Here is a 17174-nt window from a genome sequence, read left to right as displayed (position 1 = left end):
CCGCCTGGCAGAAAAGTTCACGCCGCCAAAATTTTGGCGACTTTCTATTTTTTTTTTTAAATTCTTTTGTTAAAACGATAATAACAACTTTTTGCGTGAACTTGATCGCTGCCTAGTTTCTTTTTGCGTCGGGAACAACTATTGCGACAGTTTACCGAAGAATTCAAAAAGAATTGCAAGATGCCTCGCAAGGCCGTGTAAGTCCCTTCTCCTTGTATCAGTTTCCGTGGTGGTGGATGGGAGCTAACTACCCGGCCTATCTTTGTTTGGCCTTCCGAAACCAATAGTGACCAGCGCATTCCGGCGCTGATACGCAATGGATTGCAGGAAAAGAAGAGAAGCTTCTTCGTTGTCGTAGGCGACCGCGCCAAGGATGTCATTGTGCATTTGCATTACATCATGTCCAGCATGGACTTGACCCAGAACAAGTCGGTGCTTTGGGCTTACAAGAAGAAGCTGCTGGGCTTCACGAGGTACGAAAAGCCGATTATATTGACTTATATATGAAGTATTATGAGGAAGCTGCCGCTAACGGTCTGCTTTTTACTTTCTATTTAGTCATCGTCAGAAGCGAGAAAACAAAATCAAAAAAGAAATCGCTCGTGGCATCCGTGAGGCCAATGAGGAAGACCCCTTCGAGCTGTTCATCTCCGTACACAACATCCGCTATGTCTACTACAAGGAGACCGACAAGATTTTGGGAAACACCTACGGAATGTGTATCCTGCAGGACTTTGAGGCTTTGACACCCAACACTCTAGCCCGCACTGTCGAGACTGTCGAGGGTGGCGGCCTGGTCATCCTGCTGCTCAAGGGTATGACTTCGCTCAAGCAGCTGTACACCATGTCCATGGACGTCCACTCTCGTTACCGCACTGAAGCTCACGACGACGTGGTGGCGCGGTTCAACGAACGTTTTCTGCTGTCCCTGGGTAGTTGCCAGTGTCTTGTCATTGACGACGAGCTCAACGTCCTGCCTATCTCTGGCGCCAAGGACGTCAAGGCCTTGCCCCCGCCCGATCTCGACCAGCCCGAGACGCCGGCCCAAAAGGAGCTTGCTGATATCAAGGAGTCGCTGCAGGACACACAGCCTGTCGGATCTCTGGTGACTCTGGCCAAGACGGTTGACCAGGCTAAAGCGCTGCTGACCTTTGTCGATGCCATTGCTGAAAAGACACTGCGTAGTACGGTGGCCCTGACGGCCTCTAGAGGTCGTGGAAAGTCCGCGGCTATGGGAATGGCTGTAGCTGCGGCCGTTGCGCATGGATACAGCAACATCTTTATCACATCGCCATCGCCTGAAAACTTGAAAACACTGTTTGAGTTTGTCTTCAAGGGCTTTGATGCTCTGGGCTATGCTGACCATGCTGATTACACTATTATCCAGAGCACTAACCCCGACTTCAACCGCGCTATTGTACGTGTCAACATCCACCGTAACCACCGCCAGACCATCCAGTACATTCGCCCCCAAGACGCCCATGTGCTGGGCCAGGCTGAGCTGGTTGTTATTGATGAAGCTGCTGCTATCCCACTGCCGCTCGTGCGAAAGCTCATGGGTCCCTACCTGGTCTTTATGGCCTCGACTATCAACGGTTACGAGGGTACCGGCCGGTCGCTATCGCTCAAGTTGATCAAGCAGCTACGTGAGCAGTCACGCGCACCTGACGCTAATGCCACAGCTGATACCGAGGTCACTGATCGTGCCACTGGCAAGGCTTCCAAGTCGGACAATGCCGCGGCTTATCACGGTGGACGGTCATTGCGAGAAATCACGCTTTCCGAGCCTATCCGTTACGCCAAGGGCGACTCGGTCGAAAAGTGGCTCAATGGCCTTTTGTGTCTGGATGCCACTTTGCCTAAGGCCAAGAGCCGGTCGCAGGGGTGCCCTGACCCAGCTCAGTGCCAGCTGCTGCATGTTAACCGCGACACCCTCTTCTCGTATCATCCCGTGTCCGAGCGTTTCTTGCAGCAGATGATTGCATTGTACGTGGCCAGCCACTACAAGAACACACCCGATGATCTCCAGCTGATGAGCGATGCACCAGCCCATGAGCTATTTGTGCTAGTGCCGCCTGTGGCTGATGGTGCGCAGAAATTGCCTGAACCTCTGTGTGTGCTGCAAGTGGCACTGGAGGGTCAGATTAGCAAGCAGAGCATCCTTAATAGCCTGAGTCGGGGTCAGCGGCCATCGGGCGATCTGATCCCGTGGCTGGTGAGTCAGCAGTTCCAAGACGACGAGTTTGCTGGCCTATCTGGTGCGCGTGTTGTACGCATAGCGACTAACCCCGAGTATGTGTCCATGGGATATGGCTCACGTGCTCTTGAGCTGCTGGTTGACTACTACGAGGGCAAGTTCGCCAGCCTATCTGAGGGCGACGAGCTGCCTGCTGAGCCAACTATGCCCCGTGTAACTGAAGGTGAATTGCAGGGCGCGTCATTGCTGAACGAGGATATTCGGGTGCGGGATATTTCCAAGATGCCTCCGTTGTTTGCTAAGCTAGACGAGAGACGACCGGCCGTGCTCGACTATGTCGGTGTCTCGTACGGCCTGACGGCTCCTCTGCACAAGTTTTGGAAGAAGTCTGGCTTTGCCCCTGTTTATCTCCGCCAGACAGCCAATGACCTGACGGGTGAGCATACGTGTGTCATGTTGCGGCCACTTGAGAATAGTGTTGACCGTAGTTGGCTGGGCGCCTTCTCACGTGACTTCCACAAGCGCTTCTTGTCGCTGTTGTCGTATCAGTTCCGCGAGTTCCCTGCTATTACGGCCCTTAGCCTGGATGAGTCGGCCTCGGCTGGTGCTAAGCTCGATGGTGCTGAGCCGCGACCACTGGCTAAGCTGGATCTCGATGAGTTGCTGACGCCTTTTGACTTGAAACGCCTTGAAGCCTATTCTAACCAGATGCTTGACTACCACGTCATCCTCGACTTGCTGCCGTCTTTGTCCCAGTTGTACTTCTCCGGCCGCTTGCGCTCTAGTATCAAGCTTACAGGTGTGCAACAGTGCATCTTGCTGGCCATTGGGTTGCAGCGCAAAGACCTAGACACAGTGAGTAGCGAGCTGTCGTTGCCGAGCTCGCAGCTACTGGCCATGTTCATCAAGATCATGCGCAAAATCACAGCACACTTTGCTGGCCTTGTAGCTAGTGAGGTTGAGAAGAGCATGCCTGCACGCGAAGGACTGGGAGTCTCACTTGCTAATGCTACAGGCGTTCACGATGACGAGCTAGTCGACGTTAAATTTAACCCGCTTGAGCAATCGTTGCAGGCTGATTTGAACGAGGGCGGCGATGAGGCCCTAGCCGAGCTCCGTAAGAAACAACGGGCCTTGATCGACTCGCTGCCCCTTGACCAGTACGAGGTACAGAATGATGCTCCTGGCTGGCAGGAGGCCGAGGCGACGGTGCGTAATGCGACCAAGCGTGGGGTTGCGAACCCCACAGTCAGTGTCAAGAACACGCGTGATGCTAAGCGCAAGGCTGCTGGCCCCAGCGTCGATGAGGTTTATGAGAAGGCGAACGAGCGTGGGCCGAAAAAGAAGCGCAGCAAGAAGGACCGTGATTAGACCCTAGAGGTGGAGGAAGGGGAACTAAGTGTTTGGTAAAAGGCATACCTATTTTTGCTGTTGTGGTGGATGATTCGTTTTCTTGCTTCTAGTTGGTTTTTCTGCGTTAGCACGGCGTTTAGTTTGGCTTTCAGTACGGACATAACAAGCACTATACAATGTCATGTAATTCTTGGTGAAGTTGGAGAGAGTGACATCACGTGACAATGACCATTAGGGTCATCATAGGGTACAACATAGTGGGGCTGAACCACAGCAAATAAGCTACCACTCATCAGCAATAAATCAGTCTATTACTTTTCTAGTAGCAGCAGTTAAAATCGCCATGTCAAGCCCGAAACTACCTTACATGGCTAGAGATTCGAGCACGACATCAAACCTCGATTCCGACCCTGGGCGGCAGCTACATTCGCAAGCTTTCCCGGCGCTCGCTGTTAACGACCGGCCACGACTAGGTATCCCGACGTCGGTGCGGCTGCTAGCGGCCGGCAGCTCATCGTTCGCAGCAGGCGCATTGCTAGGCATGACTCAGGGCGGACGCATGGCACAGCTGCGTTTTCGCGCCGAACATGCGCACAAGATGCCGTCGACAATGACGGGCTGGTACTTGTATCACAAGAGCAAGAACTACCATGCGGCCCAGGGTGCTATTGTCGAGGGCGTGCGAATGGGCTGCCGGCTGGGTGTATGGACTACGGCAGTTTTTGCGCTGGAGCAAACTGTTGACAGGTACCGGGGTCGACGTGACTTGGTTAGCACCGTGCTGGCAAGCCTGACGGTGGCAGGGCTGTTTAGCGTGTGGAGTAAGTCTTGCCTTTTTATCCTCTCTTTTCTTGTTCGGCGCCTTGGCGAGGATGCGTTGTTGTTAGACTGGCTGCATATGACGTGGTATTTTACTAACACGTCCTCTTATCCTTAACGCTGCTAGACCGTTTCAACATGCCAACCTTTACGCGCACAGCTCGCTACGGCCTTGCATTTGGCCTAGCATATGGAGGTCTCCAAGATGCTGTATTCGCCGCGCAGGGAAATGCCAGTGACTTGAGCTACGTCGAGCTCACGCAAAAGCTGGCGCGGCGAGCAAAAACGATGCTAGAGGGTGACACCAAGTAACGAAAAAGGATATAAAAAGAATAGTATAATTTGGGTTATTTGCCTATTTATGGGGGGGGGGGGATCTTAGCCACAATAGCAGGAATGCTAGTCCTATCTTATGTGTCTAGCTTTTATGCTGGGCCATGCGCTGTACTAACTGTTGCAGTAATGCTATAGATTGCCGAAGTCTGTACTGTAGTTTGTTACATCTGCAGAGGCGTAGGTGAGCAACTGCTTTTCATGTTGGGTTCTCATTATGGGTAAACAGATGGTCAAATAGGGGGTCCCGCACAGCTCCGCAGACTCATACACCTAGCTGGCCTAGTATGGATAGCTGATGGTACGCATGTAACAGGAATTGACCATCTTGGCCTATGGCATGACCGCAATACATGGCTGTAGATTGATACACTGTCAAGTATACATCATATTGGAATACTTTAAATGAGGCAACATTGTGTGTTAATCCTTCAGCGCTTGACTCCCAGTATCTTTAGGGATATTGCGTACTTTAACTGTGAGTACTGGGATGCATCCGCTGATCAAAAAGTTCTAGGGGGAGTCAATACTATGAACGTGTGCTTGTACGTCTGAAATTGTGCTTCAGAATTTACTACAGTTAGAAATGACGTAGTTTTGGGGGGTTAAGGGCATTCTACCTGCCCCTGGATACAGCCTACAAGATATAGCTACAGATCTACTAATATGCTGCTGACGTGTCTTGGACTGCATGCGGTGGGTGAGAAGTTCGGAAATTTTATAGCGGATGTTTAAGGTTGGAAGCCTGGATAGAGGCCACCTGAATTCATGGATGGAAGGGGGTCCATAAACTGGTGGTTTTGCGTGAAAAGTATATCAGGCAATTGGAGTCTATCCTTGTGAGTACATTACATTTGACGTCCTTCTATGGGTCATATGGGCCTGGCTTTGTGGAATCGCTGCACAGGTTTAGAGGAGTATGCTGTGGTGCAACGGTAGGACTTGGTATCTTACTTAACCTTGGTTTGGTTGATGACTGGAATGTGTTTCTTATAAGCTGCATTCTCTAACGGAATTTCCGCTTGCTTGTCAGTTTCTTCTGGCGATCAGTAAATACTCTCCATGACGGCAAGCTTTTATAGGGACCCCTATAATAGAAATGCTGCATCGGTAACTGTGCCTTCTGGTTGGTCGAAGAGAAAAGAGAGACAAGCCCGAACCTGAAGCTATCTTGGGCAAATAACTGAGCTCCTACTCCTCTAATTCCTATTGTGCCCTTAAAGGTTGGCCTAGCGAGCACGTTGCCATCACGCGATGTGACGTTATGTTGATAGATGATGCTTAGAATAGCCTCTAGAGATGATTAGGCGGCTATTTGCTGGTGTTGTTATCGTGACTCACAACGCTTATGAACGCCTACACTTGACACTAGGGTCCAGTAGGGCCACGGGTACCCGTGGGAGTCACGTAAGCTTCCGCTTTTGGGATCGCTTGCCTATCGCAATAATGAAGTACGGTACTGAGATCAATTGGACGCCTAAGTTACAACAACAGCTCTATTATCAAATAGCACTACTCTATTGCGACTTGGCTATAATACAGGAATGTATCTGCTGCTGTTCTTCGATGTCCTTATTCAGGGACTGTTTTGTCAATATTGAGAACGGGCAGTTGGTACCTCGCGTAGTGGTCTTCGGTTGCCGGTTCCTCAAAGCACCAGGAGGCTTACATATATGTAACTGTCAATCGGCCGTATTTCTCCCTAGTAGATCTCCCCGTGACAAAGGCATAACCACGATCTAGTGCGTAAGAATTGATGAATTGTAAAAGTGACTCTCGAGATTCACATTCGCTTTCAGGTGGGAGACAATCGTCAGGGAACGAAGCTATGACTTCAATTGAGGCTCGTTCCATTCTTGTGTTACCTACTTCTCCATGGCTAAAGAGGGTTGTTGCTGCGATTGTACGCGTCGTGTTGGCGATTAGTGATGCCGAAAGAGGAAGCTTACGTAAATCCCACGGGTACCTGTGGCCCCATTGGGCCCCTTGACACTTCGTGGTTTCCCTTTAGGATGCATGTCTAGAAGACCAATCATAGCCTGAAATCCTAGAGAGCATTATTTACGCGTCTCTCCACGTTTGGGCAAAGCCTGCAACTGGATACAAAATAGGAAGTAAGAGCGACTGGCCAATAAAATAATGGCGCTGCCAATACAACTGCTCACCGCCTACCAAGTTTGTATGTTACTGCTTTAGGTAGTAACCTCATTGGCTCCCTGGGTTTAGAGACACATGTGAGGTATTGCGCAATAGAGCATAGACCACCCGAAGGCTAAGAGGTCGAGTGATTGCGTCGGGTCGGGCACGATGCCAATGATGTCATGTCGAGGAGGGATTGCTGGATGTGGTAGCTTGAAGAAGATACAAGGGTGTTCTGTGTACCGGATCTCTTCGCTGCGTATTCATCTCTGCTGACTGGTGTCATGTTTGTTTTTATTTCAATGTCTAGATACGATGTTAGAGCCCCCAAAGCTTTACACACAGGGGTCTATAAAGTGGCATAGATCCCTCGTGACTGAGTTCTATAGAGTGGAAAGACCTGTCTTACGAGCCTTGGAAGTAGGCCCGTATCTAAAGACAGTGGATTACTAGAGATAGAGCGGTAGACCTACGCTAAATGGCGCCTGGCAGGCGTCTGGCAGGTGCACTTGGTGAGTTTTCTTACAAGTAGCCGGCATCTCAGCCGAGGATAGCAGTCCGATTACAACGACGGAGTCCGAGATTGAAGGTGCAAAAATCCGAATTCTAACCCTAAGCCTGGAAAAAGTAATTGAGCGAAGCTATTCTGGGAAAGCACCTCAATTAGATGGAAGGTGCTGGAAAAGATATTGAAGAATCAAACGAGCACAAAATGAAAGTAAACAAACAGATTACCTAAATAGGAAACTGCGATTGACCAACCAGAGAACAGCAGCCGTTTTGCAGTTCTGGGTGGGAAAAACCGAGCCTGTGTCAAAATGACATTGTAATAGAAGAGATAGAGATGTGCGCTAAACGCATTTTAGTCATGACATGGAGTCGCATGTAAATATTTGTCTAGCGACCGTTGTGTAACAAGGGCTAACAGGCGTGAGACCCACCCGTTACTGAAGATCTCTAAATGGCGCCTGTGCAAGACATAAGCGTAAGACAAAAGATAGCGGGTGTGCAAGGATGGCTATGCAAGGGATGATACAACACCGCTGAAGCTTAAATTGTCGACATCTGGTCGAACGGGGAGGGACTGTGTGATGTGAATGTAGATGACTTCAGGGGTGCGCAACTGTGCTTTGCTAAGATGTTTGGTGAGAGTGCTCCATGAGCTGGCGGGCGGTAGAGGGCTACCAGAGCTTGTGTATTTTTTGCTTCCTTTTCTTGCAATATGAGAACCGCTGGAGGCGCATTGCATTTGCAGTACAACTTGAGCTGTGTATTTGGATGATGGCGTAGTTCTGCTCATTTTATCAACGTGCAAGAGAGTTATGGATGATATCGCCCCCCGGGTAGTTACTTTGGCTTGTGAAATCGAGATTCTAGGAAGCTGCCTCTCTGGCAAGCTGGGAAGGCTTTTTAGCTCCTGCTCGCCATTTGGGCTCTTGCCAAGCACAAAATGGATCTTATGGTACTGTTGACAGCTTGGCTTTTTGGTATAGGCCTTGATTCCTGAATTACACACTCCCTTGTGCTGATACAGCAGACCGACTACTCTACAAATGTCTCTCCAGTTACGAAGCAGGCCCGGGGGATGTAATACAGGGCTCCGATGCTGAAAAAGACATGGCCACGTAAAAAGCTAATCGCCAGATCATCCAGGCATCTTTTAAAGGTATGTAGACCGCATATGGAAGTGCTGTTAATCACTCCCAGGTGCTAGCCCGGACTTGCCCTCCATTGGTCTGGGTCGCGTCGCGTCCTGGGTCCTGTCGTCCGGATCAGCCCCGACTTCCGGATTAGGGGATTTGGCAGAAAGCCACCAACCAGCGCACAGTATGCCGACTGCGGGGAGTCGCTCATGAACATAAATAAGAGGCCGATTTCCCTACGATGAGTTGGTTGCTTGCTTTCTTTTTCCTTCTACACCAACATCGCTCACATCTCTGAGTTACAGCCCGCTACTTTTTTCTTCACTTTTGCTTCGCAGCACTTTTTTTTTTTTCAACTTTCCAACTATTGAACTGTCAATTGACCAAGTACCATTACTGAACGACTTACGCTACGCCGCGCTACGCTGACGTCAATATGGTTCGAGTAAGTACTTACCCACTCCGTTACTGACATCGTCATCACCTTCCTATTGGTGTTTGCCTTCCTGTCTTTCATCCAAACTACCTTCCAGTTACACTGCCAAACATTGCTTTCGTCCCACAAGCCAACCCAACGGTAGTTGTCGTTGTTGATCTCTTGTGCAGTGCTTGCCATGGGGTAGTTGTCGTTGTTGATCTCTTGTGCAGTGCTTGCCATGGGGTAGTTGTCGTTGTTGATCTCTTATGCAGTGCTTGCCATGGGGTAGTTACCTTGGCCATCTATCCCACTTCAAAATTTTTCAAAATTCTTCCCCCTCTTTCCTTTCCTTACCCATAACTAACAATTTTTTAGCCTTCGAACTTTGATGGCCTGAGCGTGAACGCGGAATGGCGATCTCCGTCGTCCTCTGTGTCTTCGTCTCCTAGGTCTTCTCCTGTCGGTGGCTCACCCGCCGAGGGTCGTGTTCGCAGCCCTGTCCAGGGCTCTGTTGCCGACTCAATCCGGACTGCCCGTGCAGTTCTGGATCGTCGCTCAACGTCCCCAGTTGGCTCGCCGTCTGGCAGACCCTCTTTTCCTCTCGCTCCTGTGGTTGGCCCCTCGCGGACCCTGGACCCTCGTCGGGTCCGGTCTGCTATGGGCCCCAAGGCAGCCCCTTTTGTTGCCGGCTCGGCGCATCGCGTTTCCTCCTTTCCTCGGGTTCAGCCAGGATTGAGGTCGGCCATGCGCCCGGCACACACAGCGCTTGATCAGCGCCCTTCAAAGGCCGTTCGTTGGGCCTTTGACGTGAAGGACAACGCCCCTCTGCCTGCTGAAAAGGTAGAAGAAGAGCCCAAGGATTTGGGCTTTGATCTGGATGCCTTGGCGGATGCCGTCAAGAAGCTCATGGCCGCTGAGTCATTGGGCCTTGCTGATGCCCTCAGCAAAATCTTGGCTGGGCTCATGGTCTCAGATGAGGGGGATGAGGAAGACGACCAGTCTTCCGAGACTTCGGAGGGCTCTTCCAACCTGGAAGAGCCATATGTTCCTTTCTGGCGGCCCGCTAGATACTATAAGCGGGCACCCATCCGCCAGAGGTCCGGTTCTGCTTCTCCCCCACGCTCGTCGGAGCGTCCCGACCCAGTTCGCCGTGTTTTTTCAGACACGGGTCCTAGGGATCGTGACTTCTTTCCCGTTGCCTCTGCGTCGCCTGACGTTGAGGAAGGCTCTGCCTTCTTCAGCGCAAGCCCAATCGTGCGCCCCCAAAGCACGATGCCAGGCCATCGGGGTGACTCGGGCCCTTCATCTTCGCTTTCCTTCGCCCCTTTGGGACTTCCCTCGTTTTCCCCTCTTGTTCTGTCGCCCTCAGAACTCTCCTCGTCTTTTGGCGAGTTGAGCCTAGGGCAGTTTCAGGACTTCTCTTCTCTGCCTGGCCCAGCTATGAGCCAGGCTTACGGTTCTTCTGGCTCTCGGGCTAGTGACACCGGATCTTCCTCGGCTCCCTTGAGTCCCGAGGTCCCATCCTCTCCCTTTGTGTGGACTCCACCAGGATCCACTTACTCCCACACCCTTCCTTCGGATGTGGTGACTTCTTTCGATTCACCTGCCCCCCTCGATAGCCTTCCGGCTATCGAGGCTCATCCCATTTCTAGTGGTGTGTCTTCCTTCGTGGCTTCTTCCCCTCCGGTGCCCTCTTCGCTGGAGCGTCCTTTTTCTGCTGGCGGTTTGCTAGCAGTGGAGTTCTCTCCCCCGTCTTTGCCCAGCCTTCCGGCTGGGGAGGATGCTGCTGTTTCTCCGGCTCCTTTGAGCCCTGCAGCCCCATCCTCGCCATTTGTGTGGACTCCTCCGGGAGTTGAGTACTCTCGCTTCCGCTGCCCTGTGGCCGAGGCCACCCCCCTCCCTCTTTCCTCCTCCACCGGTTCCTCACCGGTTGAGGCTACTACATCCGTGGCTGCCGTGAGCCCGGAGTCAACGAGCCCTCTTTCCTCCTCTTCTTGGCCTTCGCCGAGAGAGCTTTGGGAGGAGCTATATGCTCGTTCTCCTTGCCCTGTTTCTCGCGCAGGCAGCAAGGCGTCGGCCTCTTTGGGCACCACCTCGGCGCCTATGGAATGGAGTTCCCTTCCACCCCTTCCTTCCCGGGACTTTTCCCGCGTTACTGGTGGTGGCTCAGGCCTCCCCCGGGCTTGGCACTCGGCCAAGACATCCAAGGTGCTTGTGGCACCCGCTGTCTTGCCTGGTTCTTTCCCGGAATCCCCTGCTTCTGGTTCTTCTGCTTCTGGTTCTCCCTCTCGTGTCTCTTCGTTGGAGGCTAAGCCGATGGGGCTTTTCATGGGGCTGCTTTGTGGTTTCTGGCTGGCCACTAACCTGACTTTTGTCAGCTTGGTTGGTCCTCTGGCTAAGCTACTTTTCGCCTTCTCTGGTCCTGTCCTGGTGCTTCTAGGGGCTTTGGTTTTCCCTGGTTTGTCGTGGGCTGTCTCCTCGGCCTTTGGTTTAGCTCTTGGTGGCATGGATTCCATGCTCCAAGTTCTAGTCCTTTGGTGTCGTGGGGTTCTTTCTTGGTTCCGCAGCCTTCTGCTGGCCGTTCCTTGGCCAGTAGAGCGGTCCTGGAGGGGGGTAGCCGAAGTGGCCGCAACTCTGGTCGGTGGTGTGCTTGTGGTTTTCTGTCTTGCATGTGCACAAGCATTTGCATGGGGTTGCCTACTTGCACGTGTCGGCTGGAGGGCTATTAGGCCTTGCCTCGTTGATACTGTTTGCTCTAATTGGTCTTCCATGGTTTCTGTTTTCTGTTGCTTGCAGTCCCGTTTCCGGGAGGAGATGGCCGTTGCGACCTCGACGCTCAATGGAACGATGCGTCGTGCGGCGCTGGCGTCTTTGACTCTGGCTTGCTCAGTAGCAGCAACTGTTGTGGCCTATCTTCAGAGGAGCATAGTCTTCCTAGTCTTGCTCCTCTGGAAGAGCTTAGTATCAGTGGTTTTTTCTTTGGTCTCCCCTTTGGTCTCTTCTCCGGCGGGCTTTTATGTGGCTCCCCCGGAGCCTGTAAATACCGAGCCTGTGGCCGTTTCTTCTGCTCTTCCTCTGGGACCGGTACCGGCTCCCCGCCGCTTGACAAACTTCCAGGCAGCCGGTATTCACCGGATCCCTCCGGGTTGGGAAACTCCTTTCCCTGGTGTTCCTCGCCGACTGTGAGGTCTCCCTCCCCCTTTCTCTCGCCTTGGTCAAGGTGGTTTTCCTCGGCGCCATTTGGTCTACCATCCGGCACATTCCAGCCGGCGTGGTAGCTTCTTTGAGTTCGTCTGCTTTTGTCTTTGCCTTTAGTTAATAGCTTAAGGCTCTGACTCATGAGTCAACTCTTTTGCCCTGATGGTAGATTGCTATGTATTTTTAGCTTTCTGCTATCACTCTTCCCTCTAGTGATTGGCGTCTCAAAACCTCTCACTATCATCACGACAATGCCTGGTATCATCCTGAAAGTTTTGAGCTCTGGCCTCGAGCTCCTTTAACAGGATGGTACACCCCAGGCGACCCCCCTGCTTGCGAAGCTTTACTTCGTGGCTTAGCAGGTTTTGGCCGTCGGCTTTGCTCTTTTGTTAGCCGTTTCTCGGCTACTTGGCCTCTGGGAGTTAGGTTTCTACCTATACGCCTGGTTTTCTTCTTTGGGGGATTTTCCCGGAAGCTTTCCGGTCCCTACATTGGCGATGGGTGTTTCTTGTGGACGTTGGTCCTTTTTTTCTTTTGCTTTGGTTTGTTTGGCGCGCCGTTTTGCTTTTTTGTGCTTTTTCGATACCCAGTGTCTCGGACTGGGTAGCTTACAAGACGCTGCAGGGCATGCAGCTGTCGCCTGTATTGAGTTTGGCGTTTGCTTTTTTTGATTTTTTGATACTAGATGTCTCGGATCTAGTAGCTCACAAGGCGTTGCAGGGCATGCTTCGCCGCCTGTATTTCTAGGTAAGTTTTGTGTTTTTTTTTTTGCTTTTTTGATACTAGATGTCTCGGATCTGGTAGCTCACAAGGCGTTGCAGGGCATGCTTCGCCGCTTGTATTTCTAGGTTTGTTTTGTGATTTTTGTGCTTTTTTGATACTAGATGTCTCGGATCTAGTAGCTCACAAGATGCTGCAGGGCCTGCAGTTGTCGTTTTGTATATAGTTGTTTGGGTTTTGGAGTTTGGCGTCTCTGTTTCTGTTTTCTTGGCCTCCCGTTCTTTCTTTCTGGCCAATTCAAGAGCTAGATTAGCTGTTGTTATGCTTTGCTGGTGTCGCTGCTTCTTGAGCTCTTCTCCGCTTGCTCTGCGCAGAGCCGGCTTAGGGTTATCCCCCCGTTTCTTATGTTTGCGGAGTTGGCACCATCCTCCAGCTGACAGTCCCTTTCCCTGTCTGCCCCGCCGGTGTCGAGGCCAGGTCAAGAGTGTCATGCACTACTGTCTTTGGCGAAACAAGCTGGGGGTGGATGCTCCGCCAATATTCGTAGGCACTAGCTCGACTAGTGCTTTGAACATTTCCGCGCCTTTCTTTTCTTGTCTTCCCATCTTCAATTCGGTGACTGAGTTTTCTCCAAAACCGAGCGGGAATTTATATTTATTTCTCTATCTTTCTATGTGGCATTTTCCACTGCTTTCCTATCTTCTTGGAAGCCTTTTCTTTTTTCATCTTCAACATGAGGGCGAAGAGTATGACGAAGCCTTAGATATCCTGGAAAAACTGTCTTTTTTAGGCTGCCAGCTTATATCCAAAGCTTGAAACTTCGTCCTCTGGGGATTTGGGTTCATTTTTTATATCCTACTTTTTTGCATATCTTGTCTTTTGTGGCGTCAAGGACAAACATAGCTATAGCTTTAATCCTAATAAGCGATTCTTATCATTTTTCTAGCCCTGTGAAAGCTGCTATGTTACACTGACGTTTGAAAGCGGATCCTATCACTTCTGGGTAACTCTGACCATCGCCTATTTGGGCAATTGCTATCTCAATGTTGATATAACATGACAATGACGTTTTGTATATGCCTGCAGATAGCTAACAATGTATTGAACTATGTAATCCTATACGATGGATTTATACCAAATGGTCCATGGAATAAAGCAGTCAGTCTTAATTTTGATTCTCTCATCATATTTTTCATATTGAAGATTGAAGATTGAAGATTGAGAAAAGTGCGTAACATGCTTACCATGCCAGCACACAACTGTATTAGTATGTTGTCTACTATGCACTGGTTTTCTTTTAACATCCCCCTTTTTGTCATACAGCTCTGCTTCAGCTCACCTGTGCGTATTTTACTTGGGTGTATACAAAAAATGCCCTTAGCTAGAGCTAAACATAGAACATCAAAGCCAACGACTTTACAAGTAATGGTACTTTGGGGTAGCTTGTACTTTCTAGAGCTAAATGTATTTGCTGGGCTTTCACTGAAGTACTACGAATAGAGATAGGCCAAGAGTTCCTTTGAGGCGGAGCTTGCTATTGCAGAGGCCTTTCCAGACACCTGGGCCAAGTTTGCGTACCTTGCCATTTTGCACTACGTCTTGTCATACTGTATTTGTAGGAGATTCGTTTTATTCTTGCCGAAGTGCGGGAGAGTCGTACTAACGGAGTGCTGTATAGTAGAGTCCTCATAATACTTCGACTTCGTGCTGTGTGTTTCTACAAGAGCATCAGACTGTTAGCTTTGGTTCGTCTTTGCGTAGGTGCGATTTTGGTCCTTTATGTTGTAGCAAAGCAGCTATCTGAAGCCTACCTTGGCAGCATGCAAAATTCATACATCTATTATTGCGGCTTATAACCAAAAATAGGAGGCGGTCGAGCGGGAAAGGAATGAAGTGGACATAGCAGACATATAGTTCATTACCCCATATTTTCATATCCTTCTAGTTAGATTCCACTTGCCCCTCATCGTGCAATAACGATTTATACATTCTATAGATTTGCATTAGGCATTCTGCAGACCACAGACATTGCTTCTTTCTTGTCCATAATCTAGGCATGGCTTGGCTGCTGATGCATTGCTAGCTACTAATCACATTTGCTATAACATTAAAGAATTGTGGTACCGCCCAAATAGCCTCATAATGAGAATGGCTGTTTACGCGTGAAATGCCCTTCTTAATTTCTCTCCAGAGTATGCGTCCTTCTACGGCTTGCTCGTCTTGCTGAGGGTCTTCAATCACTGAAGTTTTTTCAGTGCGCTCTACAGATTAGAATTTGCGAGTTAACTGGGCTAATTAACTCAGAGATGGGTTGACAGGTGGGTCGTGGTAACACAAGCTCGTCAATGATAGAATAAAGGAATTATGAGAAGGCTGGGAATAGGAAAAGGCGCTGAAGCTGCAGATTGAGGGTGCCTTCATAGTTGCAAGGCCTATGAAAGCTACGAGGAAATAGAGAAGTCCATTGAATACTTTTCACGGTGCTTTTAAAAGCCTTATTTTTGCGTTCATCATGCCTTTTTCCCTCCTTCCTCTTTTCTCATTCCTCATTCCTCATTCCTCATTCCTCATTCCTCATTCCTCCTTCCTCCTTCCTCCTTCCTCCTTCCTCCTTCCTCCTTCCTCCTTCCTCCTTCCTCTTTTTCTCTTCTTTTTCTGTTCCTTTTTGTTCTTTTGTGGAGTTGAATTAGACCAATAACATTACAGAATTTCAGGGCCGATGGGGCGTCATATAGCGGCATCAGCGACATCCTAGTACATCATTTCTTATCTTGCTATTTACCTCAGCCTCGGCAGCCTTGCCCTGCCAAACCTCAGTTTTCTCTTCTCTTCACTCTTTTTTTCTCCCTCTTTTCGTCTTTCCTACTTGCTAACCCCTCGGTTGTTCACTTGTCCTGCCCGCACCATTGCAATGCGTGCATCCGGTGTAACTGCCTTGCTCCTCGGGGCCTGTCTGGCCTCCGCCTCCCCACCCAAAACCGATTTTGCACCGGGCCCGTCCCCCGCTCTGGCCGCTCGGCATGAGCCGCATACCACAGCCGTCGGCATAGCGCCGCCAATGGCTGTCTGGGTTGAAGTTGATGCCGACGGCCAGCCGGTGAAGACCCACACTCCATCGCAGACGGTTATTGACGGCACGACCTCGTTATTAGATGCGCCGCCGTACGAGATCACCGGCACCGTGTTCACAGAGTACCACCCCGACCGCACCGTCTACGCTACACGGCTCCCCCAGCCGAAGAGTGACGGTAGCGGTGCTTTCCCGCTATGTACGGCGACCGCAGGGGCCGATGGATCGCCATTCTGCTGGCCGAGAGAAGGGGACACGTTGTTTGTGGACACGCAATATTACAGTGAGTATGGTCCAAGAGAGCGTCAGGGCGAGAGGGTGGCGGCGCTGTGACTCTAGTTTATCCTGTGACTGACTTTGTATCTACCGCTGCTAGTTATCTGGGACCCAAAACTGTTTGACGAAAAGAAAATTATTTACTCCATCACAAGCACAACTACCACTTCGGCCTCCACTACTACTACTACCGCCTCTTCTTCGACCGCCCTTGCTGCTCGTGCCACCGAAACTACCCCGCCCCTCGAACAGCAAATATCTGAAATTCTCCACCGTACTGTGCGTATTCGCGGCGAGCGTGTCAACCGGACTAATCAGGATGACGAGCTGCTCTTCATTTCAGATGAGATGCGTGGCACCAAGGGCGTGTATACTCTCAAAATTAGCAACAAGTACATGGACTTTAAGCACCCTACCAACCTCAGCCTAACCCTAGTGACCACGCTGGACGGCGACTCCAAGGAATACGCCGGCCCGATTGTTACCATGAAATACCGCCCGGCCCACGGCCACTCCAGCACGGCAACCGAGTCCCGCGAAATGTACATTGTGCTGCCAGTTATTTGTGGGTTGGTGGTACTTATGGGCATTGGCATGATTGTGTACAACCGGAATATACGTCGCATTGGCTTCGGCAATATCATGGGCCGCAAACGGGGCCGAACCGGCCATAGCCGACCCAATCGCCGGAAGGGCGGCTACAAGCAAGTCAGCGGCCAGGACCCTGACCAAGATGGGATCCAGCTTATGGATGGCTATGATGACAGTAGTAGTGATGAAGACGGATATGCCGGCAGTTCGACTACGGCTACGGCCAAGGGTAAGGCCAAGGGCAAGCGCAAGTTCCGTAGCGCGATGCCGAGCCCGTTTGACGACTACCCACCACATATCCGTGCTAATATGATCACGAACATGCGGGATAGCGGAGGCAGCCGTAGTCGCTATAGCACGGACCCGCGACAGGCGAAGCAAGACTAGATGCTGGAAGACCTCACCAGAGGAGAGTAT

General features: G+C 50.7%; 4 protein-coding genes across 4 annotated transcripts; all 4 read left to right on the top strand.

The window, feature by feature from the left end:
- Nucleotides 1-180: 180 nt before the first annotated feature.
- HOO65_030499 (uncharacterized protein) lies at nucleotides 181-3568 on the top strand (the record flags this gene model as incomplete). Its single annotated transcript, XM_071001819.1, has 3 exons — nucleotides 181-197; nucleotides 288-473; nucleotides 559-3568. The coding sequence occupies 3 exons, from the start codon at nucleotides 181-183 to the stop codon at nucleotides 3566-3568; spliced, it is 3213 nt and encodes a 1070-aa protein (XP_070860178.1).
- A 325-nt stretch (nucleotides 3569-3893) lies between these two features.
- Nucleotides 3894-4681, top strand: HOO65_030498 (Cell cycle control protein G10 family protein; the record flags this gene model as incomplete). Its single annotated transcript, XM_071002369.1, has 2 exons — nucleotides 3894-4371; nucleotides 4497-4681. 2 exons carry the CDS (start codon nucleotides 3894-3896, stop codon nucleotides 4679-4681), a joined length of 663 nt encoding a protein of 220 aa, XP_070860177.1.
- A 4239-nt stretch (nucleotides 4682-8920) lies between these two features.
- On the top strand, nucleotides 8921-12088 carry HOO65_030497 (uncharacterized protein; the record flags this gene model as incomplete). Its single annotated transcript, XM_071001839.1, has 2 exons — nucleotides 8921-8929; nucleotides 9278-12088. The coding sequence occupies 2 exons, from the start codon at nucleotides 8921-8923 to the stop codon at nucleotides 12086-12088; spliced, it is 2820 nt and encodes a 939-aa protein (XP_070860176.1).
- Nucleotides 12089-15731: 3643 nt separating this feature from the next.
- On the top strand, nucleotides 15732-17144 carry HOO65_030496 (Developmentally Regulated MAPK Interacting like protein; the record flags this gene model as incomplete). Its single annotated transcript, XM_071002190.1, has 2 exons — nucleotides 15732-16173; nucleotides 16267-17144. The coding sequence occupies 2 exons, from the start codon at nucleotides 15732-15734 to the stop codon at nucleotides 17142-17144; spliced, it is 1320 nt and encodes a 439-aa protein (XP_070860175.1).
- Nucleotides 17145-17174: the final 30 nt, after the last annotated feature.

The sequence above is a fragment of the Ceratocystis lukuohia genome, assembly GCF_044167205.1.
Source record: "Ceratocystis lukuohia strain C4212 chromosome Unknown Supercontig3_pilon, whole genome shotgun sequence".
Classification (NCBI taxonomy): Eukaryota; Fungi; Ascomycota; class Sordariomycetes; order Microascales; family Ceratocystidaceae; genus Ceratocystis; species Ceratocystis lukuohia.
Note: the sequence above shows the minus strand (reverse complement) of the source record. Positions and strands in the feature narration are given on the sequence as shown.